Source organism: Perognathus longimembris, chromosome 21, assembly GCF_023159225.1.
Source record: "Perognathus longimembris pacificus isolate PPM17 chromosome 21, ASM2315922v1, whole genome shotgun sequence".
NCBI classification, from domain to species: domain Eukaryota; kingdom Metazoa; phylum Chordata; class Mammalia; order Rodentia; family Heteromyidae; genus Perognathus; species Perognathus longimembris.
In genome coordinates, this window is record NC_063181.1 from 8,512,529 (window position 1) to 8,540,191 (window position 27,663).

General features: G+C 40.8%; 1 protein-coding gene across 2 annotated transcripts in view; it reads right to left on the bottom strand.

Moving 5' to 3' along the window:
- The window catches only part of Piwil2 (piwi like RNA-mediated gene silencing 2), a 43,417-nt gene that overhangs the window by 14,987 nt on the left and 767 nt on the right, over positions 1-27,663 (bottom strand). For both annotated transcript variants that reach the window (XM_048330616.1, XM_048330617.1), the window contains exons 2-13: positions 25,791-25,878; positions 25,519-25,657; positions 24,960-25,163; positions 22,811-22,921; positions 15,518-15,635; positions 14,099-14,223; positions 12,929-13,009; positions 12,535-12,648; positions 6,256-6,444; positions 4,777-4,861; positions 3,759-3,848; positions 1,196-1,336 (exon numbers count right to left, since the gene is read on the bottom strand). In XM_048330616.1, coding sequence (XP_048186573.1) covers positions 1,196-1,336; positions 3,759-3,848; positions 4,777-4,861; positions 6,256-6,444; positions 12,535-12,648; positions 12,929-13,009; positions 14,099-14,223; positions 15,518-15,635; positions 22,811-22,921; positions 24,960-25,163; positions 25,519-25,657; positions 25,791-25,878 — 1,485 coding nt within the window. The remainder of the gene's footprint in view (positions 1-1,195; positions 1,337-3,758; positions 3,849-4,776; positions 4,862-6,255; positions 6,445-12,534; positions 12,649-12,928; positions 13,010-14,098; positions 14,224-15,517; positions 15,636-22,810; positions 22,922-24,959; positions 25,164-25,518; positions 25,658-25,790; positions 25,879-27,663) is intronic.

Consider the following 27,663-nt stretch of genomic DNA (forward strand, 5'->3'; position numbering starts at 1 on the left):
GGCAAGAGTGCTTGCCTCATATTCATGAGGTCCTGGGTTCAATTCCCCAGCACCACATATACAGAAAATGGCCAGAAGTGGCGCTGTGGCTCAAGTGGCAGAGTGCTAGCCTTGAGCAAAAAGAAGCCAGGGACAGTGCTCAGGCTCTGAGTCCAAGCCCCAGGATTGGCCAAAAAAAAAAAAAGAAAATCAGAGGCAGGAGACTGTCTCAGATATACCCCAGCATGGCCTTAAATTCATGATTCTCCTGCCTCAGCCTCCCAAGTGCTGGAATTATAGGCATGTATCACTAGGCTCAGCTAAGGCAAAATGCCTCAATAATGTTACAAATAGGCGACATTCCTGCCCTATCCATTTTTTTTTTCAGTTCTTACTTCCTTTTTCAATGCTGGAACTAGAACCCAGGCCCTTATACATGCTAGGCAAGTGATATACCACTGAGCTACATCATCAGGCTCTACTTAATTCTTTCAATCAATTATTATCCTCATTTACAGATAAGGAAACTAAGACATGCTGAAAGCAGCTCGCTCAAAGTAATCAAAATGACTGGTAGTAAAGTTGGGATTCAAAGACAAAGTTAATACCAAGAGAACTTTGCACCACCCATGCTGCCTCTGCACAAACCTAAGACTATATGCCATAAGACAATGAGACCACACAAGTTGGAGACTCTCTTATGCCTGTAGTGAGAAGAGCAGTAGTATACTTAAGGAAACTCAAGTTAATTATAGATAAAGAAAAAAAATCTGTCCAGGCAGAAAAATCTACAGGCCTTCATGTCCAAAATGACCAGGCAAAATAGGGCCAAAAGTGTCCCTCAAGTGGTGGACTGCCAGCCAAACCAGCACAATGTCTTGACTTCAAAGCCCAGTACCACCAAAAAATAGTAATAATTTGGGTTAGAAAACTAAAATAAATTGTAACTCAGTATTTTTCTTGCTATTTATTTGGACAGAAATGAAAATCCTCTGATCCATGGGAAATATAGCAGGGGGAAATTTTGTTAGATACTGACAAATTAAGTCAAGGAAATTCAAATACCATGACTAGGATGATAAAAGAATTTAAGATTAAGCAAAACCTAAAAAAAACTAAGTAGAGGTAGGTCAGGAGGGTATATCACCATGTCTCACAAAGCTTCCTAACCCTTGCTCAGTCAGCGCCATTTGAGGCATCATCACATCTGGTTTACCTTGTGTACATCCTTCTGCAGACAGAGCCCCCAACGTATCAGTTCATTGTTGGCTGCCTCATTCTCTGAAATCCTCTGCAGCAAGCATTCCAATGCATTGTGGTGCTGTTTGGGGCTCAGGTTGATCTGCTGGGTCAAATCCTGAATTGAATTAAGTAAAAATAAAATGTTTAAGCATTACTTCTTCTGATAAGAAATAATCCCCAATGTGACTGAAATGTTTCTAAAAGAAACCTGCTGGCTGGGAATATGGCTTAGTGGTAGAGTACTTGCCTAAAATGCATGAAGCCCTGGCTTCAATTCCTCCATACCACATATAAACAGAAAAGGCTGGGATTGGTGTTGTGGTTCAAGTGGTAGAGCACTAGTCTTGAGCAAAAGGAAGCTCAGGGATAATGCCCAGCCCTTGAGTTCAAGTACCAGGACTACCCAAAAGAGAAAAGAAGAGAAACCTGCTTCCCACTGAAATAAGTACAAATTTTCAAATATCTCTAATGACTTTTATAAATCTATCTTAGAAATGTGAATGAGATACACAGGGGTTTTTGTTTGTTTTGTTTTTGCTGACACCAGGCTTTAATTTAGGGCCTTGTACTCTGCTCAAGGCTGGTGCTCTACTACTTAAGCTATGGTTTTTTTTACTAGCTAACTGGAGATAAAGCCTTTTGGATTTGTCTTCCCAGGCTGGCTTCAAACCTTGATCCTCATATTTCAGCCTGCTGAGCAGCAAGGATTAAGCATGAGTTACCAGTGTCCAGCTAAAAAATTAATAATGAAAGAGATTTTAAAATATTACTCTTTCTACCTTGTGATGTATTTATCTTTCTCAAAGTACCTTCTGAATTTAAATATTCCGAGGAGACTCTATGAAATAGAATAGATTTTAGGGCTGGGAATATGGCCTCGTGGCAAGAGTGCTTGCCTCGTATACATGAAGCCCTAGGTTCGATTCCCCAGCACCACATATGTAGAAAATGGCCAGAAGTGGCGCTGTGGCCCAAGTGGCAGAGTGCTAGCCTTGAGCAAAAAAAGAAGCCAGGGACAGTGCTCAGGCCCTGAGTTCAAGGCCCAGGACTGGCAAAAAAAAAAAATAGATTTTAGATACATGTATCTAAAATTTGGGAAAAGCAGGAAGAAAAGCTATATGCCAGTATCCAGCCAAACACAACAGAATAGTAAACTACAATTAGTCTTACAATTTGTCATTCTACATTACCAATTAGATGAGAGCATAAAGCACTTTTTGCCTAGTAGTTGTCATAGAGTCAATGCCTAACAGGTACTTCCTAAACACTTATTCGGTGGTATCTAATAGGCAGGTATGAAGATTTGAGTGTAAAGGTGAGTGAGTTCTTTTTTTGTTTGGAACTAATAAACTGTAGAGTTGCTGTTCAGAATGTCCATGGAGCTAGGTCATTAGGCAACCCACAGTTGTGAGGAAGAGGCCTTGACCTACATAGGCAAAGCAGAAGTATCAGAAGCATGAAAGAAAGAAATCTCTCCTAAGATTATTACTTTAGGCTTTTTATAATGCTATTAAAAATTCGATGTGGCATCTGAGGTGGCAGACAGCAGCTCAAACATGGATAGCCCTGAAGTGGTAGCAGTGGTAAGAGTTCATATTTGTCCAGGGAATTGCTGTGGCCACCTCTGGCTTACAGCTGGTCTTTTAACAGTAAATGTCTACCCTTATCTTTTCACTTTTTTTTGTTTTTTAATTTTTTGTTTGGAGTGGAGGTACTAGAATTTGAAATCAAGAGATTTGTGTTAGCTGGACAGGCACTTTACCACTTGAGCCATATCTCTAGCCCTTTGTGCTCTGATTATTTTGAGAAAAGGGCTCAAATTTTCTCTGAACCAGCATGGGTTAAAATCCACCTATTTTACAATTCCTCCCATAGCTGGAAGTAAGGCATGTACCACCATACCCTGCTTTTTCTGTTGAGATAGATTGAACTGTGCTCAATTCTGCTATTTATGCTTTCTCCCATAGCTTGGATGACAGGCGTGCACCACTATGCGCAGCTTTTTTTTCTGTTGAGATAAGGTCTCACAGGATTTCTGGGATTCCCAGGCTGGCCTTAAACCAGAATCCTTCTGATTTCTATCTTCTCAGTAGCTGGGAGGCATGAGTCACCAGCATTTAGTGTTATTTGCTACATTTGGCTTTACTATCTCCTTGATGCTTTCAAATAAACTAAGCTTTTATATGAATTTAGTTATCAGGTGTTATTCAGAAACTTTACTTTGGTCATGTGACCAGTCATTAACCACTGTCCGTCTAACTGATAAGGATGAGAAAAGGATTCTTTTAGCTCTAATGCAGTGGCCTCCACTGCTCCAACAATCTTCAAAAGGAAGCTGTGACACATTATTTACACTGAGTGGGGGAGGGGAGAGATCATATTTCAGAGAGAAAACCTAGGCCTGGAAGAAAAGATGTGCCCAGATGGCAATGCAGGCTAGAGTCACAGCAGAACTTGGCCCTGATCTACCTTAAGGTACTATGAAAAGATCATTGCTCAAAGCAGACATATCCTACTGAGAACAGAATGATTCCAACCTTCATGGCTCTGAAGTCCTTCTTCATCTTCTCAGGGATCCCAGTCATGAAAGAAAGCTCAGGAAGCAGCAAGATTTCACCTTTCAGAAGCTTTGACAAAAGAACAGAGGGGCAGAGTGAGGCAGTGAAGAGGACGGCTTCCTTCTGCCCACATGAAACAGCATAGTCCTGAGCATCCACGGTGATACTCCTCACCACTAAGGAACATAAACATAAAAGCCCTGGAGGAGGGGCAGGGAAACACAACAAGTATCTTATGCTAGTCCTAGGGCTTGAACTCAGGGCCTGTGTGCTCTCCCTGAGGTTTTGTGCTCAAGGAAGATGCTCTATTACTTGAGCCACAGCTCCACTTGCAGCTTTTTGCTAGTTAATTGGGGAATGTCACAGACTTCCCTGCCTGGCTGGCTTTGAACTGTGGTCCTCCCTGAGTAGCTAGGATTACAGGTGTGAGCAACTTGTGCTCTACTATACAAGTATTTTAATATCCCATTCAGTCACTATACCAATGCCTATTTTATTAAATAAAGGGAAAATAGTCAAACTGCCCAAAGGAAAGGGAAAAGTAGAAAACAAACACCAATTCTGTCTCTCTGTGGATTCATGACAATGGTAAGACAATACATCCTATCAAGTTGAGTACTCCCCTCTCATCTTACCTTACTGATGCTCAATCTCCACATTTAAGACAGGAGTCAGGTGAAAGGGCACTTCTCCAGGCCCTTCCCTGTTAACATAATGTCTTCCCCCCTATTGGATCCAGTGTTTTAATTTTTATGCACAGAAACTTCTGAATCCTTCAACCTAAATTGTTGATGTGGATATTTAGCTCCTCCTTGTGGAGACTTCAAAAGCAAGTTCTACTGGTTTCTGTGTCTAGATGAGAGACCAAACGCTGTCAGTGTTCCCTGCCACAGTATAATCATGGTACCAAGGCTCCTGTGGAGCATGAGGAAGACTACAAGTGGCTGTCAGGACAAAGGGTTTCTGCTGAAAGTATGAGTCAGACACCGCCACTCACCGTGCCATGGTTGCTCTGTCTCTCACTGGGCCTGTGGATCAGCAGTGGCTGGTCCTCCTCCTTAACTGTGATACCATAGTTTTTGCTAGAACAGGAAAGAAGCAAGAAACATATCAACAACAGCACCACTACTCACAACAGTATATGCTGTAACTGTCTCTATTTTGTGTGTGCCAGTCCTGGTGCTTAAAACGCAGGGACTAGATCCTGTCCCTGAGCTTTTTTGCTAAAGGCTACCACTCTACCTCTTGGATCGCATCTCTACTTTCTGCTTTTTTTTTTTTGGCCAGTCCTGGGCCTTGGACTCAGGGCCTGAGCACTGTCCCTGGCTTCTTCCTGCTCAAGGCTAGCACTCTGCCACTTGAGCCACAGCGCCGCTTCTGGCCGTTTTCTGTATATGTGGTGCTGGGGAATCGAACCTAGGGCCTCGTGTATCCGAGGCAGGCACTCTTGCCACTAGGCTATTATCCCCAGCCCTACTTTCTGCTTTTTGGTAATTGGAGATAAGAGTCTCATGGATTTTCCTGCCTCAGTGAATAGGCTCACAACTAGCATAACACCCTTGTCAAGGAGTCATCAGAAACAGTGTAACATGGTTATGATTGGAAAAAACAGGCTCAAAGTCAAACTGCAATTAAATATTAGAGGAGCACTGAAGCTAAAGTCCAAGAAAGAATATGTTAAAACTAAAGGCTAAGATGGCACTGGTGGCTTACTCCTAGCTACTCAGGAAGCTGAGATCTGAGCTCACAGTTTAAAGCCGGCCCAGGCAGGAGTTTTTGAGACTCTTATCTGCAATTTACCACCACAAAACTTGAAGTGGGCTGCAGCTCAAGTGGTAGAACACTAGCCTTGAGAAAAATGCTGAGGGATAGTTCCCAGACCACAATTTCAAGCTCCAGGACCAGCTCCAACAAAAGAAAACAAAAACTACCAGGCTAAGAGACAGAGGCAATCAAATGGTGAAATGATAATCAAATAATGACTTGACTAGACATCTTAAAGAATCATAGTTCAAAGCCCTAAGACTAATTTGTGTAGTAAACTTCCAAAATACCAAAAGAATTAAAACTGGGGTAATACAAGTCAAACTTACAAATGTAGTATATTACTAATATAATTTTTTTTTTACTGTTGTTGTTGGTAGTGGGGCTTGAACTCTGGGCCTGGGTGCTTTCCCTGAGCTCTTCAGCTCAAGGCTAGTACTCTACCACTTGAGCCCCAGCAGCATTTCTGGTTTTCTGGTGGTTAGTTGGAGATAAGAGTCTCATGAACTTTCCTGCCCTTGCTGGCTTTGAACCACAATGCTCAGACTCAGCCTCCTGAGTAGCTAGGATTACAGGTGTGAGCCACCTGTGCTGGCTAATCTAATTATCTGAAGCATTAAGTTGTAGGCTATTATTGTACTCAATATCCTTTTGAGAATAGGAGATTACATCCCAGCCCCATTCTCAGCCTGAACCCAGTGTCTATTTCCACCTGTAGTATTCCAGGAATGTGATCTCCTTCCCATCAGACATGGTGAAGCTGTCTTTTGGGGTCTTATTCCAGTCCACATCATCAATACGATAGGTGCGATTGTTGTAGCGGGTGATAACAATACTTCCGACCAGAAGCTTACTGCACTCATCCTGGAAGTTTTCTTTGTTCTGCTGATACATGGCATGCCTTCAGAAAGAAGCATAAGAGTTTTCTATTGCATTTGTATGGCTAGGGTAATGTGAAAGGGGCAAGGGACCAACACAAGCCTAATCACAGCTAAATACCAACAGAAAGTTGTATCATCTTATTTGTTAAATTTATTGGGTCACTTATATGGGTAGTATTGGGGTTTTTGAACTCCAGATCTGTGCTTATTAGGCAGGTACTCTACCACTTGAACCTATATTCCCAGTTGTTTTTATTTTGTTTTCTTTCTTGTCAGCTAGGATCCCACATTTTTGCTTTAGGGCTGTTCTCTTGTCTTCCCACCTCCATCACCACTCAAACTAGGATTGCAGTTACAGGTGCATATTAACATGCCTTATTTTTTGAGGTAGGATCTGAACTTTTTTCTTTTTGGCCTGGGCTTCTCTCAAACTGCCACCTTCTCACCTCAATCTCTTTTTTTTCTTTGTGCACCAATACTGGGGCTTGAACTTGGGGCTTTCCTTTTAGCTTTTGTGTTCAAGGCTGGTGTGCACTTGAGCCACTTGAGCACTTGAGCTCTACTTCTGGCTTTTTGCTGGCTAATTGCAGATAACAGTCTCATATTTTCCTTCCTGGGCTGGTTTCAAACTGCAATCCTCAGACTCAGCCTCCTGAAGAGCTAGAATTATGGGCATGAATCCCTTCCCAACCTCCCTCCCCACTTTTTTTTTTTTTTGCCAGTTCTGGGCCTTGGACTCAGGGCCTGAGCACTGCCCCCCTGGCCTCTTTTTGCTCAAGGCTAGTACTCTGCCACTTGAGCCACAGCGCCACTTCTGGCCGTTTTCTATATATGTGGTGCTTGGGAATCGAACCTAGGGCTTCATGTACATGAGGCAAGCACTCTTGCCACTAGGCCATATTCCCAGCCCCTCCCACTTTCTTTTCCTCTAGTTTTCAGGTAGAATCTCATGTTTTGCTCAGGGTTATCCTCAAACCACATTCCTCCTACTTATGGCCTCCTTATCATTGGTGTGAGGCTCACAGCACCACAGCCAACTTAGCAATTGAGATGGCATCTCACTTTTTACCCAAGCTGACCCTGAACCACAATTCAATCTCTACCTCCAAAGTGTCTGATCAAAGGCTAGAGTCACTGGCCTGGCTTTAAACAGCTTTACTAAGATGTCACATACTGTTAAATCCACTCATTTAAAACATACAATTCGGGCTGGGGATATAGCCTAGTGGCAAGAGTGCCTGCCTCGGATACACGAGGCCCTAGGTTTGATTCCCCAGCACCACATATACAGAAAACGGCCAGAAGCGGCGCTGTGGCTCAAGTGGCAGAGTGCTAGCCTTGAGCGGGAAGAAGCCAGGGACAGTGCTCAGGCCCTGAGTCCAAGGCCCAGAACTGGCCAAAAAAAAACAACATACAATTCAATGATTTTTAGTATATTCACAGTACTGTACATCCATCTCTATATTCAGTTCATCATCTCATAAAGAAACACTATATACCTTGGTCATTATGTAGGCCACCAATAATTTGCTTTCTGTTTGCTTTTTGTTTGAGACAGGGTCTTGCTAACTTGCCCAGGCTGGCCACCTCACTAATTTGCTTTCTATCCTTTCCAAACATTTATGAAAGTGGATATGAAACAGACACATAAAGTGACATGCATGAATTGACAAGACAAGGGAGTACCTTTTCAAAGTTTGACTAAAATTTTAATTTGGTTGCTGGACCTCTAGCCACTAGCCCTGGGGAGTAGCTTTGATTGGTTTAAAAATGTATCTACTTCTAGCCTGTAGAATACTCCCTTATACACTAATCAGAATAAAGACAATCCATTATAAAACAAAAATATACTAAAGAACACTTCTTATGTAGAAAAAAAAAGCAAAAGCAAAGCAAACAAATGAGACTTTCTCAGTGCTAGAGGGCTTGATAGTATCCAAGAGGCCTGGGATTGATACTCAGTACCACAAAGAAACAAAACTATTTCCAAATGATACCCCTTTGAAACAAAAAGTCTAGTTACCTCATACAAAAGTCTGAGTCTGTCTTTGTGTTGGGAGGTCATATCTATAACTACTCAGGAGGCTGTGGTCTGAGAATCAGAAAGCCAAGCAAGAACACAAGGCTCCAAGTTCAAGCACCACTACTGGCAAAACAAAACAAAATGAAACAAACCCTACGTCTGAATATATACTAAAGAATGTACTTCTAGCTTAGCTCCAGTGGCTCACATCTATATCCTAGCTACTGAGGAGACTAAGATTAAGGATTACATAATATATAATATATAAAATAGAATATATATCTTAATATAAAACATATAGTATATATAGGTAGTATTAGAGTTTGAACTCAGGCCTCTGTACTTGCTAAACAGGTGCTTTACCACTTGAACCACGCCTCTAGTTCCAACTTTTTCCCGGTTAATTAATCTCACAAGGTTTAGGCTATTTTTTTGGCCAGGGTCCCAGTCATCTCAAAGCTATACTGTAAAGCAAGATAATGTATGTGTGTGTGTGTGTGTGTGTGTGTGTGTGTGTGCGCGTGCGCGTGCGCGCGCCCGTGCTTGAACTCAGGGCCTGTACCACTTGAACCACAGCTTCACTTCTGGTCTTTTGGTGGCTAATTGGAGATTAGAGTCTGACGGTCCAGACAAATCTAAGAAACACTTTCCAATTAACCATATATAATATTATATTATGGTATATGCTAAGACATTTTAGATATTATTTTATATTATGTATAATATATTAATATACAATATATTATATATGTTAAAGCCTAACAGCTTTTTTCAGGGGGTATGGCTCAAGTAGCAGAGCACCTGCTTTGTAAGCAAAAGATCCTGAGCTTAACCCAGTACTGTCCCCATTAAGAAGAAAAATGCATATGTGATATATCACAGGGGCTGGGGATACAGATCAGTAGTACAACACTTGCCTGGCATATGTGAGACTATCACCACCAAAAAAAATTCACACATATGTATATATCATCCTATCTTACTTATATTTATAAATACTGTCCAGAATACTGTCAGAAATTTTGAGTTTGCCCTAGCTCTAATGGGGTACCTCTCACAAGGTTTAGGCTATATTTCATCCAGGGCCACAGTCATCTCAAGGCTACACTGTGAAGCAAAATAAAGTGCGTGTGTGTGTGTGTGTGTGTGTGTGTGTGTGTGTGTGTGTGTGTGTATACTAGTACTGGGGCTTGAACTCAAGCCTAGTGTTCTACCATTTGAGCCACAGTTCCACTTCTGGTCTTTTGGTAGTTAATTGGAGATCAGAGTCTGACAGACTTTTCTGAATGGGTTGGCTTGGGCCACATCTTCAGATCACAGTCCTTTAGGTGTGAGCCACTAGTGCCAGCTTAAGATAAAGTTCTAAGTTTTGAAGTGTACAGAGGATACCATACAGAACTAAACTACAACATGGTAGCTGGCTTCCTTGAGGGTAAATGACCCAGGAGTCAGCAAGAGAGCACTCAGCAAAGGACTATCTTTTCCTAATCTCCTCACTCCTGCCACAGTCTATTCAGTAGACATCTGCCAGCAAAACATGAGCCTTGTGTATAAATATGCCAAGAAGTGATGGCTTTTCTCCTTGGTCAAATTCTACTCAGGCTCTTTTGAATCCTCTTTCTAACCAGGCTCTAACTTCTGGACAACCATTTTCAATACTACTTGGTCTAGTTTAAGCAAAAACCTTGCCAAGTTAGGCTAGCCAGAATCCCACCTTGCTATACCTGATTACTTTCCATATCTGATGAGAGCTTTATTCCTCACTCCCCAAGTGACATCTGACATTCCCTCAGGCTTGCCCATTAGGTCTGTTCTAATTAGCCAGAATTTCCCTAGACCTGATATTTCCTGTTAGAAAATTTCCAACCAATGTTGACATCCCACCACCCACCCACTAGCAGAGTTCCTTGGTTATGAATTTCCACTATTCAAGCCAGGTATGGGGAGTGCTATCCATACTTCCAATGCTTAGAGAAAGAGGGACTAAGGCAAGAGGCTCACTTGAGCCCAGGAGTTTGAAAACAGCCAGGCTCAGTCTCAATAAATAAATAAACAAATAAAGTTTTAAATCCCACTTTTCTTTTTATTTGGAGTTGAATCAGTTACTCTCCTTTACCACAAGCCCACTACAGTGATCACTATGCCATTAACAGTCTGCCTTACCATTCTCCTTTTCTTTTTTTCCCCTTAGGTCCAAGACCAGAACTTGAACTGCAGCCACTTTTGCTCATTAACTATAGTGTTCCACCAACTTAGTCACACCTCCAACTCCATACCTTACCATTTCTAACAAGTGCCATGAACTATTTTTTAACAGACACCACAGTTAGGTATATTATGGCAACACTTCTGAAAAGTGAAGACAAAAATTAAAAAGGCTGATACTGGTGGCTCATGTCTGTAATCCTAGCTATTCAGGAGGCTGTGGTTTGAAGCTAGCCTGGGCAGGAAAGTCTATTAGCTTCTTATCTCCAATTAACCATAAAAAACCTAGAAGTGGGGTCTGGGAATGTGGCTTAGCAATAGAGTGCTTGCTTACCTAGCATGCAGGAAGCCCTGGATTCGATTCCTCACCACCACATAAATAGAAAAAGCAGAAAGTAGAGCTGTGGCTCAAGAGGTAGAGTACTAGCCTTGAACAAAAAGAAGCCAGGGACAGGCCCTTAGTCCAAGCTCCAGGACTAGCAAAACAACAACACATTACAAGGAGTTCCTTTAGGCACAAAGAAACTCATTCCACATTGAATCCTAAAATGTGCAGAAAGGAATATACAGCAACAAATAACATTTCAGGAGATTATGTTAAAGAAAACTTGTGAAGTTTCCAAAGGGACAAGAAGGTCAAGGAAGACCTACAAAAAAAATCTAGAATCAGAAATCAAAATTTTTTTTGTTTTTGGGGTTTTTTTGTTTGTTTGTTTTGCCAGTCCTGGGCCTTGGACTCAGGGCCTGAGCACTATCCCTGGCTTCCTTTTGCTCAAGGCTGGCACTCTACCACTTGAGCCACAGTGCCACTTCTGGCCATTTTCTATATACATGGTGCTGGGGAATTGAACCCAGGGCTTTATGTATGTGAGTTAAGCACTCTTGCCACTAGGCCATATTCCCAGCCCCTCAAAATGGCTTTTATCTTTCAACAACAAATATAAACACAAAGAACTAGACAAATGAGGTGGCATAAACCTAACACTTAGGAGGTAGAAGCAAAGGATGGTAAGTCTGAGGCCAGCCTGGGATATACAGTGAGACCATCTCAAACAAAACAAAACAGAACTAGAACTAGAAAGCAATACCTTCACAATTCTAAAGGAAAAGTATCTCCAGCCTAGAACTTCACACCCAATAGAACTTAGATAAACTAAAGACATTTCACTCCCATAAGGTCAGTAAGTCATTTCTTTCCATACAGTATTGAGGAAAATATTGGAAGACATGCTACTTGTCAGAGCCAGGGAACAACCTCAGAAGGAGAGGGGAAAAGAAGGGGGCACCAAGACGGTGAAGGTGAAGTCAGCCTGAAGAGCAGCCAGCCAAGCTGGGGCCCAGGATTTACCAGCCATTCTGAGTCCTGAATTCTGTGGGGATGGACCATTAAATTATTACTGAGAACTTATTAGCAAGAGAACATGTTTGTTCTTTTTTTTTTTTTTTTTTTGCCAGTCCTGGGGCTTGAACTCAGGGCCTGAGCACTGTCCCTGGCTTCTTTTTTTTGCTCCAGGCTAGCACTCTGCCACTTGAGCTGCCACAGCACCACTTCTGGCCATTCTCTATGTATGTGGTGCTGGGGAATCGAATCCAGGGCTTCATGTATACAAGGTAAGCACGCTTGCCACTAGGCCATACTCCCAGCTCGAACATGTTTGTTCTTAACTGGTAAATTTTAGTTGGCTCATTAACATTTGGACCTATGTAAACCAATCCTGGGTAATTAAGGGAAATGGACAGTGTTTCTAAAGACTGAGCTCTTCTGACCTACAGGAAAATAGTTACTCCTTTGCTATTTCTAGGGATTAAAAAAAAGGAGGCACCAAAAGGTCCAAATAATCAACATGTTAAAGGTAGACCCTACCATTCACCATCTACTCACATGACATCCAGCACAGAATCATTACGGATGACCTTATGAGAAACATCAGCAAGCAGGAAAAGACCTCCATCTGTCCTCCGGATGCTAGCTGCATACCCAGGCCAGATCTGTAATCTGAAGAGAGATGATCTTTACAGTACTAAAAGGAACAAGGCCAATTCTGCATCCCCATTTGAAACAATCCTTTGAATCCATACTGCTTTTCCCTAGTAACAATGAGGAAGCCCCCAAAAATAAATTAAATGAACATCTCTGCAAGTTTACTGAAAAATCCAAACTAACCAAAAGACTTAACTGATAAATTATGTTTACTACCATAATACACTGTTGAAATTACTGTCCTTAGTAGTTTCTTTCCAGAATATTCAAAGGTAAAGGAGAAAAAAACACCAACCTGTGTTGCTGTAGTACCATGGCACTGGTAGGGTCATAGAAGTTTCTCCCCACAAGCTTCATATCTAAAAGTTTCATTACCCTGAAATAAAAAATCAGAATGTATTTTATTTTCTCTCTTGTAGTGCTGGGGATAGAGCCAAGGACATTCACAGATGCTAGGTATACATCCCTTCCCAGCCCTCAAATGGGCGTTGTAACAGAAACATGTTCAAATTAGGCTCTATTTCTCTTAGCTATGTTTTCCTTTGGAAGTCTAAAGGGTCAGAAATACTTGTGTTCTTTGCAAATATAGCTTTTATGTTAAGAATAATCTTGTTAAAAGAAAAAGAAAAATCAGCAAAGCATTTATCACTACGTACAACTGACCGTAGCCTTTCCTATTTACTAGCTAATCAAATACTGAGTTATTTCCCAGACTTAATTTCCAAGTTTGTGAGTCAACAGCCTAGCAAAGGGTGTTATGTTTGTTCAGTTTACTCAGCAAAGATTAAGTTCTGTTTCATCAAATGAGAGGAAGTTTTGGAATGATAGCTATAGAATCAGAGAGCCTCAAAGGAAGCTAGACAATTGTGAGTTGTCTTTAATCCAAAAACTGAAGGGGATTCTTACAGCAAATGTCTCTTGCGCTCTGAGTAGTTCTCTTGCTAGCAACACAAGTAAATGCATTATATAAACATCTGATTTCCTACAAGTTTCTTAAAAGAAAGCTGTACCCCTACTCACCTACCTCCAAACATCAATTCCTACATTCAAGTCTGCCCAAGCACTTGTGAGGTAATTTTTGAGCAAATGAGTATCAAGATCCTCCACTTATTTACTACAAGTTTCCGAACTCATCTACAGACCCATGAGAGATGTAATGTTACCCATATAGCTTGAAGAGCAGTATCAAAAATACAAGGCTGGAGCTGGGAATATGGCCTAGTGGCAAAAGTGCTTGCCTGGTATACATGAAGCCCTGGGTTCAATTCCCCAGCACCACATATATAGAAAATGGCCAGAAATGGCACTGTGGCTCAAGTAGCAGAGTGCTAGCCTTGAGCAAAAAGAAGCCAGGGACAGTGCTTGGGCCCTGAGTCCAAGGCCCAGGACTGGCAAAAAAATAAAATAAAATAAAATAATACAAGGCTGATGTTGAAACCCAGCAAAACTGCAGCTGTTTTCTTACCGCCGGAAGACAACATTGTAGAAGGGAATGCACAAGTCAGAACAGGGCTCCAGGATCTTTGTCAACTGAATCTTAACGCTGATCTCCGCATCATCAGTTTTCCTTTGACTCTTTAACTCAACAACCTAACAGATAAACATATACCAATAAAAAAAGAAATGGCTGCCGGGCACTGGTGGCTCATACCTGTTCTCCTAGCTACTCAGGAGACCGAGGTCTGAGGATCATGGTTTGAAGCCAACCCAGGAAGGAAAGTCCATAAGATTCTTTTTTCCAAAAGAAGCCAAAGGTGGAGCTGTAGCTCAAATGGTTTTGCCTTAAGCAAAAAAGCTCAGGGACAGTAGTCAGGCCGTGAGTTCAAGCTCCAACACCAGCACAACAATAACAAAACAAAACAAAACAAAAAAAGAATCACCGAAGCACAATCTAATCCAATTGTATAAAGAACACTAAAATATCACAAAATGTTTTCTATTTTCCCTTACTTTCCTGCTCACATTGGCAAAATCACAGTGTGAGTTCTAAGAGTCAAGAAATTATTTAGTAAGAGAAATCAATAAAGATCAAAAGTTGAAGTTTTAAGCAATATTTCCAAATTATTCTTTTTGGCAGTACTGGGGTTTGAACTCAGGGCCTTGTGCTTGCTAGGCAGGTGCTTTATCCATCAGCCATGCCTTTAGTCCTTGTTTGTACTGATTTTTTTGAGATAGGTTCTCTTTTTGTTCCCAGGTATGTGTCAGACCTCAGTTCTATTTACACTTCCTACCATGGCCAAGATGACAGGACAGGAAAGTACCACTGGGTACAGTTACTTCCATTAAGCTGGAATCTAGTCAACTTTTTTTTTTGCCCAAACTGGCCTGGAACCATAATTCTCCTAATCTTAGCCTCCTGTGTATCTGGGATGACAGGCAGGTACACTGTGCCCAGTTATACCATAATTATCACAGAAGCCAAAGGCTCCCAACAACTTTTTCTGTTTGAGACAGAACTTCTTGAAGACCTCATATGCTAAGTTTTCTGCTAAATCTGCAGAAATCTTCCTTCTTTTTTAGCTTTTGTGCCAGTACTAGGGCTTGAACTCAGGGCATGAGTGATATCGTTGAGATTTTTTTTTTTTTTGCTCAAAGCAAGCACTCTACTACGTGAGATACAGCTCCACTTCCAGCTTTTTGGTAGTTAACTGGAAATAAGAGTCTCATGGTCTTTCATGCCTGGGCTAGCTTTGAACCATGATCCTCAGATCTCAACCTCCTGAGTAGTTAGAATTATAGGCGTGAGCCACAAGCATCTGATGAAATCTTCTTTACCTCTAAGAATAAGTAGATACAACTCAAATGTGCAGGAAGTCTCAGATTTCCTAACATTCAAAACAGTAGAGCACTCAGGTTTCTACACTACAATTTCTTTGGGTCTTACTTGTGGAAGCTTAACAGGTAGATAAAGAATAGATCCATCAAAAGCAGTGACATTTCCAGTGACAGACTGATGATCCTTCAACATGCCAAATCTCATGCTTTTACACTCCACATTGGGGCTGGAAAATAACAAAAGAGTTGTTTTCTTAGATTTGACTGAAACCTTTAAGACAGCTGTGCTATGGGTATGGCAGAGAAATAGTCATTTGTAACCGTGCTCCATCTAGTGGTCATATTAAAAATAATATAGTTGACTGAAAAGATTCGAGGATACTTGCTCACAGCAGCATTAGAAAGTACAGGTAGGTACATAATGGGATGTAGTGGTATTTGCTACTTAGGAGACCAAGGCAGGAGAGTTTAAAGCCTTAGCCAGACGCCAATGGCTCACACCTGTAATTCTAGCTACTCAGAAGGCTGAGATCTGAGGATTGCTGTTTGAAGCCAGCCAAGGCCAGAAAAGTCCCTGTGAAACTCTTATCTCCAATTAATCTCTCAAATACCAAAAGTGATTCTGTGATTCAAGTGGCAGAGCACTAGCCTTGAGCAAAAGAGCTCTGGAACAGCACCCAGGCCCTGAGTTCTAGCCCCACAACCGATAAAAATTAAAAATAAATAAATAAAATGAAGCCTTCTTGGAGGGAATAAAGGAAGTTAGGAGGAAGGAAGGAAGGAAGAAGGGAAGAAGGCAGGCAAAACCTACCAGAATATATATCAGAGAGGTTACAGGGAGTGAGATATAGGAGTGAAATTGATTGGAATATAGTGCAAACATGTGTGGTTATATAACAATGAAATCTTCCCCATCCTGTATAATTCATATATGCCAATAAAATTATACTTATATACTTTGTCAACTACTTAATAACAATAATTTTTAAATGGTAATTTAAATACCCAAGGATAATTGCCTTACCTTATCAACATATATTCTTTAGATTTTTACCAGGGGATCAGGAAACTTTTTACTTAAGGGCCATACAGTAAATATTTTAGACTTTGTGGGGCCTTTGGACTTGGAATTTTTATCATAGCATAAAATCATACATAAATAACTTGTAAGCTAGTGAGTGTGGCTATGTGCCAATAAAACTTTATTATATAAACAGGCTGAAAGCTAGTTTGACCTTTAGACAATTAGTTTCTCAATCCCTGCTCTGACAGAGGTACACTTTTTTTAAGTGTTTTAAAAAGTATTTCTATTGATTTTTGGCATTATTGGGATTTGAACTCCAGGACCACTGAGCCACACCTCTAGGACCAAAGTTTTCTTTTTTAACTCTAGTCATTTTTCACTTCTTATTGTCACAAGTCTTTAAAAACTCCAATAGCACTGATTGTCCCATATCACAAGAAGACATACGTTTGTTCTAGAGCTGCAAAGTTTGAACAAATCCAAGGCTACAAAGGTCAAGTATGTTCGCGTACAGGAAATAAAACAAAAAAAACCACCCTGATAATCCAACATGTTTGTCCCTAAAATTAGACACTCACATACTTTGTATTTCTGTTTTTTTTTTTTTTTTAAAAAAGAACTGTGTCTCAAGGTGCTAGAGCACTAACCTTTAGCAAAACAGTTCAGGGAGGGTATCTAGGGCCTGAGTACAAGCCCCATGACCAACTGAAAAAAAAAAAAAGATACCCATAGACTTGGAAAACTTGGAGGTTTAATGTATATTTGCCAGATGCTGGTGGATTACACCTGTAATCCTGGCTACTCAGAAGGATCTAAGGACTGTGGTTCAAAGCCACGCTGGGCAAGGAAGTACATAAGACTCTCCAATTAACCACCAGAAAACCAGTGGAGCTATGGCTCAAAGAGGTAGAGGGATTGCCTTGAGCAAAAGAGCCCAGGGACAGCGCCCAGGTCAGAGTTAAAGCACCCTGACTAACCAAAACAACAACAAAAATCTCATCTATGTGCTGAGTACCCAAGTAAAATGCTTTGGACCAGGATTTCTGACTTTGGAATATTAGCATGTACATGAAAAGCTACCTTGGGAATGGGACACAAGTCTACTTTTTATTTTTTGTGCCAATTCTTGGGCTTGAACTCAGAGCCTGGGTGGTGTCCCTTAGCTTTTTGCTCAAGGCTACCACTCTACAAGTTGAGCCATGGTTCCACTTGCTGCTTTTTTTTTTTTTTTTTGGCCAGTCCTGGGCCTTGGACTCCGGGCCTGAGCACTGTCCCTGGCTTCTTCCCGCTCAAGGCTAGCACTCTGCCACTTGAGCCACAGCACCGCTTCTGGCCGTTTTCTGTATATGTGGTGCTGGGGAATCGAACCTAGGGCCTCGTGTATCCGAGGCAGGCACTCTTGCCACTAGGCTATATCCCCAGCCCCCACTTGCTGCTTTTTGGTAATTAGTTGGAGATAAGAGTCTCCTTGTCTTTCCTGTTCCAGCTGGCTTTGTACCACAATCCTCACATTTCAGCCTTCTGAGTAGCTGGGATTACAGGTATGAGCCACTGGTGCCCTGCTGTGGAACTCAAGTTTCATTCATACTTCATTCACATAGCCTGAATTTAATGTTATGCAATATTTAAAATAATTCTGTGCATAAAATAAAGTTTCATGGAGTGGAATTTTTCCCTTATGGCAAAAGGTTTCAAATTTTGAAGCATTTCAGATTTTGGATTTTCGGATTAGGATGATTGACTTGCACATACTTTGAGAGATGCTTTGAACACATACAATATTTATATTTGCCTTACTAGAACCCCTTTATGTAGTATGAGTGGGGAAGACAGAGCTGGGGAAGCTGTTTTCTGCCAAGGAACATTTGAATATTTATTTTATTATTATTATTTTTGGCCAGTCCTGGGGCTTGGACTCAGGGCCTGAGCACTGTCCCTGGTTTCTTTTTGCTCAAGGCTAGCACTCTGCCACTTGAGCCACAGCGCCACTTCTGGCCGTTTTCTATATATGTGGTGCTGGGGAATCGAACCCAGGGCTTCGTGTATATGAGGCAAGCGCTCTAGCCACTAGGTCATATTCCCAGAGCACATTTATAACATACTGGTAGATAGCTAGTGTAGACAACAAGAAGCAGACAAAAACCACTTCCACCTGTTCTGTTATGGACAATGAGTTGACAAACCTTATATTGCCTTATTTGGCCTGTGGGTAAGATATTCTCACCTATACCCTAGGATGCCAATCCACTGTAATGCAAGTGCTCAGTGTCTCCAATGGCCTGACATAATTTCCCCATTGTGTCTTCAAAGGTCCAGATATACAATTTCTACTCTTATAAAGCCATGCTTCCCCATGGCTTGTTTATTACAAGATACTGTTTTATGTTTGTCAATCCATTCTCAGAGAAAGCATTCTCCCCTCCCTTTAACACCTTGCTCCTCTCCTTACTTGTACACCAGGCTCCACCTGCCCTCTTTGGCTCCTTCCCTTCCTCTGTTATGCTGGGCTTATATGTGCTTCCTTATCCTCAGTGAGGCAATCTTCCTGCCCTCTTTAATGAACATTCCTTCCTCCTTCCTCATTACTCTTACTAACTTTTGAAATGAGTGGCCAATTCACTGGCTATTTCGCATGGCCTATGCTTTCTCTGCTTCCCTTCATCTTTTGGTTTTCTCCATAACTATCACTGAGCTATTAGATTATCAAAGGCATCCTTGAAAGGAAATCCAGTAACTTTCTTTCCCTTGTGGCCAAAATTCACTTTCTCTTCATTCAAACAAATTTGGTGTTTATAATTCATTTTCAGTATCTTTTCCTCTAACTGGTCCTTTCTTCTCTCTTTTTCCTCCTTAACTACCAATTAGTAGTCATTCTTCAAAACTTCAAACTTCCTAGTTGGGTACAGCAAGACTAACTGGGGAAACTGAAGTTTGAGGCCAGCCTGGAAAAAAATACTGGTAAGACCTCATCTGAAAACAAAAAACAAACAAACAAACAAAAAAAAACATCCAGCCTAATCCCAGCTAGATGGGTAGCAGGATCACACTGGAGACTAACCTCAGGCAACCTCAGCCCTATCTGAAAAATAACTAAAGTAAAAGTGGGCTGGGGACATGGCTTAAGTGACAGAGTACCTCCCCAGAATGCATGAGGTCCTGATTTCAAGTCCCAGAATTGTCAAAAAGAAAATATTCAGGCTGCGTAATGCAGAAATTGTTGAAAATATGAAAGTTCTTTAAATATATATGTATATATATATTTATCATGTGATCATATATATATATGTATATATAACTATCACATAACCTAGTAATTCCCATTATGGGTATATAGCCATAGTAGGTTCTACAATAAGTTATTTCAAAGTATCTACCCAGGAAATATAGGAAATATTCACAATAGCCAAGACAAATCCATCAATGAATGAGTAATGAATAGCTAGGCACTGATGGCTCGTACATGTAATCCTGGTTACTCAGGAGGGTAAGATCTGAGGATTGTGGTTTGAAGCCAGCTCAGGCTTTTAAGAAAGTCTGTGAGCCTCTTATCTCTAATTAACTACCAAAAAAGCCAGAAGTAGAGCTGTGGCTCAAGTGTTAGAGCACTAGCCTTGAGCAAAAGAGCTAAGGGACAGTGTGCAGGCCCTGAGTTCAAGCCCCAGAACCAGAAAAAAGAAGTATTATATACATATATTAAATGGAATACTATACCATAATAACCTTTATTGGGGGTGGGGTCACAGTATTGAGGATTGTCTTGTTATTAACAGCCTTTAAAAAGTAACTGTCATTTTAAAAGGAAATGTTTTCCTTTGTAATATGGATATACCAGGAGACAGCAAGTGAGGTAAAATGTCAGGCACAGAAAGACAAATACTGTATGATCTCACCTATACATGAGAACTTAAAAAGCCAAACCAGTGGGCTGGGGATATGGCCTAGTGGCTAGAGTGCTTGCGTCCTATACATAAAGCCCTGGGTTCGATTCCCCAGCACCACATATACAGAAAACGGCCAGAAGTGGCACTGTGGCTCAAGTGGCAGAGTGCTAGCCTTGAGCAAAAAGAAGCCAGGGACAGGGCTCAGGCCCTGAGTCCAAGCCCCAGGACTGGCCAAAAAAAAAGCCAAACCAGTGGCTGGGAATGTGGCTTAGTGGTAGAGTGCTTGCCTACCATGCATGAAGCCCTGAGTTCAATTCCTCAGCACCACATAAACAGAAAGAGCCTCAAGTGGTGCTGTGGCTCAAGAGGTGGAGTGCTAGCCTTGAGCAAAAAGAATCCATGGACAGTGCTCAGTCCCTGAGTCCCAAATCCCAGGACTGGCAAAAAAAAGAAAGGCAAACTAATGCAGAAGAATGTTCTGTAGAGGCTGGTGGGGGAGAGAATGGAGAAAGAGGAGATGTTAGTTGAAAAGTACGAAGTTCTAGTTAACTGGGAAGAAAAATTTAGGCATTTACATCATGTCGCAGAATGATGATCATATTAATAATGATATCACTAAGTAGACACTATGTTGAAAATGGTTTATCTTAAAATTACTAAAGAGACATTTTAAATGTTCTCATCACAAAAAGTACATGATGTTAACTTTGTTACTTTTATTATATATATTTTTGCTGTTGGTTGTGGGGTTTGAATTCAGGTCCCTGAATTCAGGTCCCTGCTGTCCCTGAGCTCATTTTGCTTAAAGTTAGCATTCTACCACTTTGAGCCACAGCTCCACTTCCAATTTTGTGGTGGTTAGTTAGGGACAAGAGTCTCACGGACTTTCCTGGTAGGGCTGGCTTTGAACCACAACCCTCAGATCTCAGTCTCTGGTGCAGCTAAGATTACAGGCATGAGCCACCACTGCCCAACCCTACAACTTTAATCTTTCTGCAATGTATATACATCCAAACATCAATCACATTGTACTCCATAATCACATCCAATGACTATCAACTAAAAGAACTCAGACTTCCATTTTCTCAATAGCTCCAAAGATATTTCAAAACATTCACTTTCACAATTGTAGCTATTCACCTCCAGCTAAAGGCTCCCTTATGATCGTACAAAGAGAATACAAACTAATAAAATAAAATTGAATTCTTAATTTTAAAAAGGCATAAAGCACAAGGTTTTAGATATAAAATTAAATTTATTTTCCTTAATTTTCTTATCCTGAAATTTTACCCTAGACTGTCACTGGAGGGAAAACTGGAAGTGGCGCACTGTGGCTAAAGTTGTTAAAGAAGTAGCCTTTAGCTGAAAAACTCAGGGACAGTGCCAAGGCCCAGAGTTCAAGTCCCAAGACTGACATACATACATACGTACATACATACATACATACATACATACATACATAAACATACATATGTACATACATACAAAATGAAATAACTAAAGCATAAATAAATAAAAACAAAATAAAATAACTAAAGCACCACCAGTGGTTCACACCTGCAATCTTTGCTACTCTGAAAGTATTAGTTCAAAGCCAGCCTTGTGACTCTCACCTCCAATTATCTACCAAAAAGCCAGAAGTGAAGCTATAGCTCAAGTGACAGAGCATGAGCCTTGAGCAAAAAAAGTTCAAGGATAATGCCCAGGTCCTGAGTTCAAGCCCTAAGATTGATACCAAACAAAACAAAAGAAAACCACACAAATCTTTTAAAATGCAAAGAACTGGGGGAACAGCTCAAGTGGTAGAGCATTTGCTTACCAAGCACAAGGCCTAGAGTTGAAACCCAAGTACTGCCAAAAAGAAAAGAGTAAGATGCCAGTGCCTCACACCTGTAATTCCAGCTACTCATTTCCAGTACCTAGAATAATTCCAGTTATTCCAAAGCCAGCTGGTGGCATAGATCAAGTGGAGTCAAGGTCAAATGATATAAGGTCAAACTGTGATACTAGCAAAAAAATAAAATAGGGGGGAATGAGGGACAAGGTAACAAACAGTACAAGAAATGTATCCAATGCCTAACGTATGAAACTGTAACCTCTCTGTACATCAGTTTTATAATAAAAACTTTAAAAAAAATCACAAAAAATAAAATAAAATAAAATAAAATGCAAAATTACCCAAAGAAAGTTGCAAGGTCATGGAAGGTACCCATGCCAAGTGAAACATTCTGAACTTAGGCTTCATGTGTTTCGCATTACATCTACTTCCAGCTTCACACATAACACCATACCTCTTATGTTAAAATCTGAGTTGGTAATATAGCTAAAAATATGTCCACAAAATTATTAACCTAAAACATCCTACCAGCATCCAAACAGGCATTCTTCCATGGAAAGGTTCATGAGAAATCACACAGGTCAGTATTCAGTTATTCCAGGAGATCTGCACCGTTCCTGCCCTCCAAAAATTGAACAAGAGAAAAAGAGCTGCAAATACCTGAAAGTCACATGATACTGATAAACTGCTTCATTATGACATTGTATTTTGATGAGGTTTAGTCCCAAAGACTGAGGTGTTCCTTTTGATCCTTGCTTCACAAAATGCTCTCTGGAAAAACAAAAACACTGATGGAGTGAATTTTATCTAAGTATAGTATAATATATATGTTTAAAATATAACAACGTAGCTCTTTTGTACAATTATTTATACTAATAAAACTTTCAGGGGCTGGGGATATGGCCTAGTGGCAAGAGTGCTTGCCTCCCATACATGCTCAGGCCCTGAGTCCAAGGCCCAGGACCGGCCACAAAAACAAACAAACAAAAAAAAAACTTTTAATGACAAGAAAGTAGGGTAGGCTCCATGGAGAGTATTAGTATCTCTGAAAGGGGGTGAGAACTAACAAGGAGGGAGTGAAAAAGAAGAAATATGGCTGAAGCAGTTCATTTGCATGTATATATGAACTTTTTTTTTTTTTTTTTTTTGGTGGCCAGTCCTGGGCTTGGACTCAGGGCCTGAGCACTGTCCCTGGCTTCTTTTTGCTCAAGGCTAGCACTCTGCCACTTGAGCCACAGTGCCACTTCTGGCCGTTTTCTATATATGTGGTGCTGGGGAATCAAACCCAGGCCTTCATGTATACAACAAGCACTCTTGCCAGTAGGCCATATTCCCAGCTCCCATTTGCATGTATGAAAATGGAACAAAAAAACTGGGCGCCTCATGCCTGTAATCCTAGCTACTCAGGAGGCTGAGATCTGAGATTGTAGTTCAAAGCCAGTTTGGGAAGAAAAGTCATTGAGACTCTTATTTCCAGTGGCTCAAAGTGGAAGAATGCTAGCATTGAGCAAAAGAAAAGCTGAGGGATAGTGCCCGAACCCTGAGTTCGAGCTCTACAACCACACCACCACCTACAAAAAATGTACTAATGAAACATGTTGAAAACGTTTCAGAATGAGGGAGGGGCACAGAGAAGAGCCACAAAAGAGTGTAGTTGATGTATGTGGTTTAAATGTGTGGAAATATTACAATGGAACCCCCTTGAACAACAAATGTATACTAATAAAAACAAGAGCACCAGCAGGGTGGTAGGCACAGATTTTAGAACAAGCATTCATATTTGTTCTTTTCTCAAGTTCCAGCTACTCTGGAGACTAAGTCCAAGAAAATCCCTTTAATCCAGAAATTCAAAGCCATCCTGAACCACAACATCTACAGGTACTCAGAACATTGAGACCTAGAGGACTGAGGTTCAAAGCCAGCACAGGCAGAAGTCTTTAAGACTTCATCTCCAATTAACCAGCCAAAAGCTGGACTGGCACTGACCAAGTAGTTGGGAAGTAGTGCACACGGTCATGTGAAATTTTCACCACACAGCTCTCGTGGACAAAAATACCTTCCAGAAAGAAATTCATAGTAGAATATAGTAAAATAATTGAGGAAAAAGCCAGACTAGAAGCATGGCTCAAGTGGTAGAGAAATGGATGTGAGCAAGATAGCTGAGTTAGAATTCAAGACCCTAAGTTCAAGTCTCACAATGGCAGAACACCCACTAACTCAAATATACTAAAAACAAGTAAAATCTATCAACCAACCCATATCACTAACAACAAAAATACTGGGGAAAGTAATGTTTTTCTACTTTTCAATTATAGATATACAAACCAAAATACAAAATGTACAAAATCAAGGTTTGAAGGTTACAAGATAAAACCTTAGTAGTAGTGTCTAATTAGATTAGGCTACCATTCCTCTGCTAGTAATAGTACTGGAATAAACAAGACCAACTACCTGAGAAGAAAGAACTGCTTCTAGAAAGATAAAGTGCTGGTAGTATTTCTCCTAAATAATTTGGTTGTCTTTGACATCCCAGATAACTGTCTATCAGAACTGGGAAGGAAATGATATACAATGTCTATTCTCTGTACACACTATCACATACATTGTTGAACCCATTGTTCCCAATGGCAAAAACAAAAAACAAACAAAAATGCCCACCCAAAATAGAAAAACCTCCCAAACACCCTGTGATCCTCAGCATCTACAGAGGACTTTGGGCACACATTACCATATGGGCAAACCAAATATAGAAACGCATGAGATGCCTATTCCTTGGCCATTCTACCATAGAAAAGGCAATGAGACTTACTTTTCTTTTTGTTCCAGAGTTAAGCTGGGAGGGGGATCCACAGACTGCAGTGAGGTTAAGGGCGGTGTCGGGGGTTGTGACAACTGTGGTGGTTCCCGGGCAATCAGGCCAACTGGGACAGGAGACTTGTCCACTCCTCTGCCTAAACCACCAGCTCTTCCCAGTGGAAACATAGAAGCATCCAAATTCCCTCTTCCAAGCACTCTGAAATAGGTAAGAGGGAAGCAAATCAGGCCTTTCCCAGTCACACTTCTGTGTGCCCTTCATCTAGATAACATCCTACAATCTCTTCTTAGATGAAGCAGCCAAAGTGGTCCAAGGACAGCTGTGAGATTCACTCAAAATGACGACTCATTCTCCAACAGCTCCTGACAGTCACCCTCAGAGCCAGCTTTCAGAGCAGAATTGACTCATCTAGACTAAAGAACAATCAGAATAGAGAGTTAAGAAGGAAAGTGAAGGGGGATATGACCCAATGGCTGCCTGGATCACTGAGCTCCTACAAAGTCTCTTTTTACCTGAATGTGTTGGTCACACAGGAAGGTGACTTATTACCTACCTACTCCAAGCAACAGAGACCTCTGCCAGCTTGCTATCTCCAGTTGCCAACACAGATGGATCAGGAAAAGGAGGGTGGGGTTCTTCTTTGTCTTTTTGGGTCATGTTAGCAGAAAAACCTCGGCCTAAAATGCCTCTGCCTGAAAAATTCAAAAATCAAAGCTCAACTGTAACAGTGAGTATGCAGCTATTTTCCTGAAGGTAAACTGCATGAAGTTCAAGACAAAGCAAGCATTTTTACCTCTACATTTCTCAAATTAGTTTTCCACATACCTAAAGGAGGCATTTCACATTTGGGAGAGGTTGAGGGCATAGTGGCAAGGCCCATGCCTTGGAACATGGAAACCAAACCTGCAGTCTCCTGTGAGAAGTAGATAAGTAAAGTTATTTGGAGATATGGTTTACAACTCCACTTTTCTGGAAGTCTTGAAGTCTACAGATTCTGTGTTGTAATTATAAATGATAAAAATGATTGTACAGGGCTGGGGATATAGCTTAGTGGCAGAGTGTTTGCCTCGTATACATGAAGCCCTGGGTTTGATTTCTCAGCACCACATACACAGAAAAAGCCAAAAGTGGCACTGTGGCTCAAGTGGTAGAGTGCTAGCCTTGAGCAAAAAAGAAGCCAGGGACAGTGTTCAGGCCCTGAGTTCAAGCCCCAGGACTGGCAAAAAAAATTTTTTTTAAATGATTGTACAAGGCTGGGCACCAGTGGCTCATACCTATAATTCCAGCTATTCAAGAGGCTGAGATCTGAGGATCCTGGTTTGAACCCAACAAAAAAGAATAATTGTGCAAAATTTTTTGCAGTCCAGCAATGGTACTCACTGAACACTATGTTGAAAATGAACTATACCGCTTGTGGGTAGGGACAAGAGGGGAAAACTGAGAAAAAGTGAGGGAAGGGGTAGCACTGTTGAAAAAAAAATGTACTCCTCATTTGACTTATGTAACTGTAACCCTCTGTACATCACTTTTATAACAATAGTTTTTAAAATTAAAAATATTTCAGGGCTAGGAATGGCTTAGCAGTAGAGTGCTTGCCTAGCACGCACAAAGCCCTGTGTTCGATTCCTCAGCACCATATAAACAGAAAAAGCCAGAAGTGGCACTGTGGCTCAAGAGGCAGAGTGATAGCTTTGAGAAAAATAAGCCAGTGACAGTGTTCAGGAGTCCAAATCCCAGGACTGGCCAAAAAAAAAAAAAATCAGTACTTTTTACATAGTCACATAATACTAGATTTTTAAAGTATAGTTAGTTGAAAAGTCCATGATTTGATTAGTACATAATTATTTCCCATATTCCAAGAGGGAATAAGTATGCTGGTTAAAAAATTTTCAAAATAGTTAAGACCATTTAAAGTAGCAAGTTTTTTTTTTCCTGTGTTAAGACAACATGCAGTGGAATTAGGATTGCTTTCCAGTGGCAGTCTTGAAAGATTACTGCTATACCAGTCACATACAAACTTAAGCAATTCACTTGATTAAACAGTTAAGATTGTCACACAGTTTTATCACAAAGCATTACTTCTGGCAATGTCACCTCTTAACATGATCATAACTGAATGATTAGGTTCTTACTATACATGTTCTTTATTTTTGACACAATTTATTATGGATGAATCCTGTTCTTAAACTCACTATTTTTAAAAGATCAAGAACATACATATGTTTACACTGCAGTAGCAAGAGCTGAAGATCTCTGTCTTCATGATTTGGGTAAGGTGTTTTTGAAAGAAACAGATCTAACAATTATTACCTCAGAGGCAGGAGTTACTACCAATACCACAGAGTCCAATCAAGGTAAAAGCCTAAACACTGAGGAAGAAAACAAAACAAACAACAACATAAAACAGGCTGCAATTTTTTTGTTTTGTTTTTTCTTTGAGACAGTCTTACGTTTACTTCAGGCTAGCCTAGAACTCACCACAGGGTGGCACTGAACCTATAATCATCCTTCCTCCCAAGTTCCGGGATTATAAGTATATACCACCATACCAGGCTCTTTTTTTTTTTGTTGGTGCTGGGGCTTGAACTCTGGGCCTGGGTGCTTATCCCTGAGCTCTTCAGCCCAAGGCTAGCTCTCTACCACCTTAGCCACAGCACCATTTCCAGTTTTCTAGTGGTTAATTGGAGATTATAGAGTC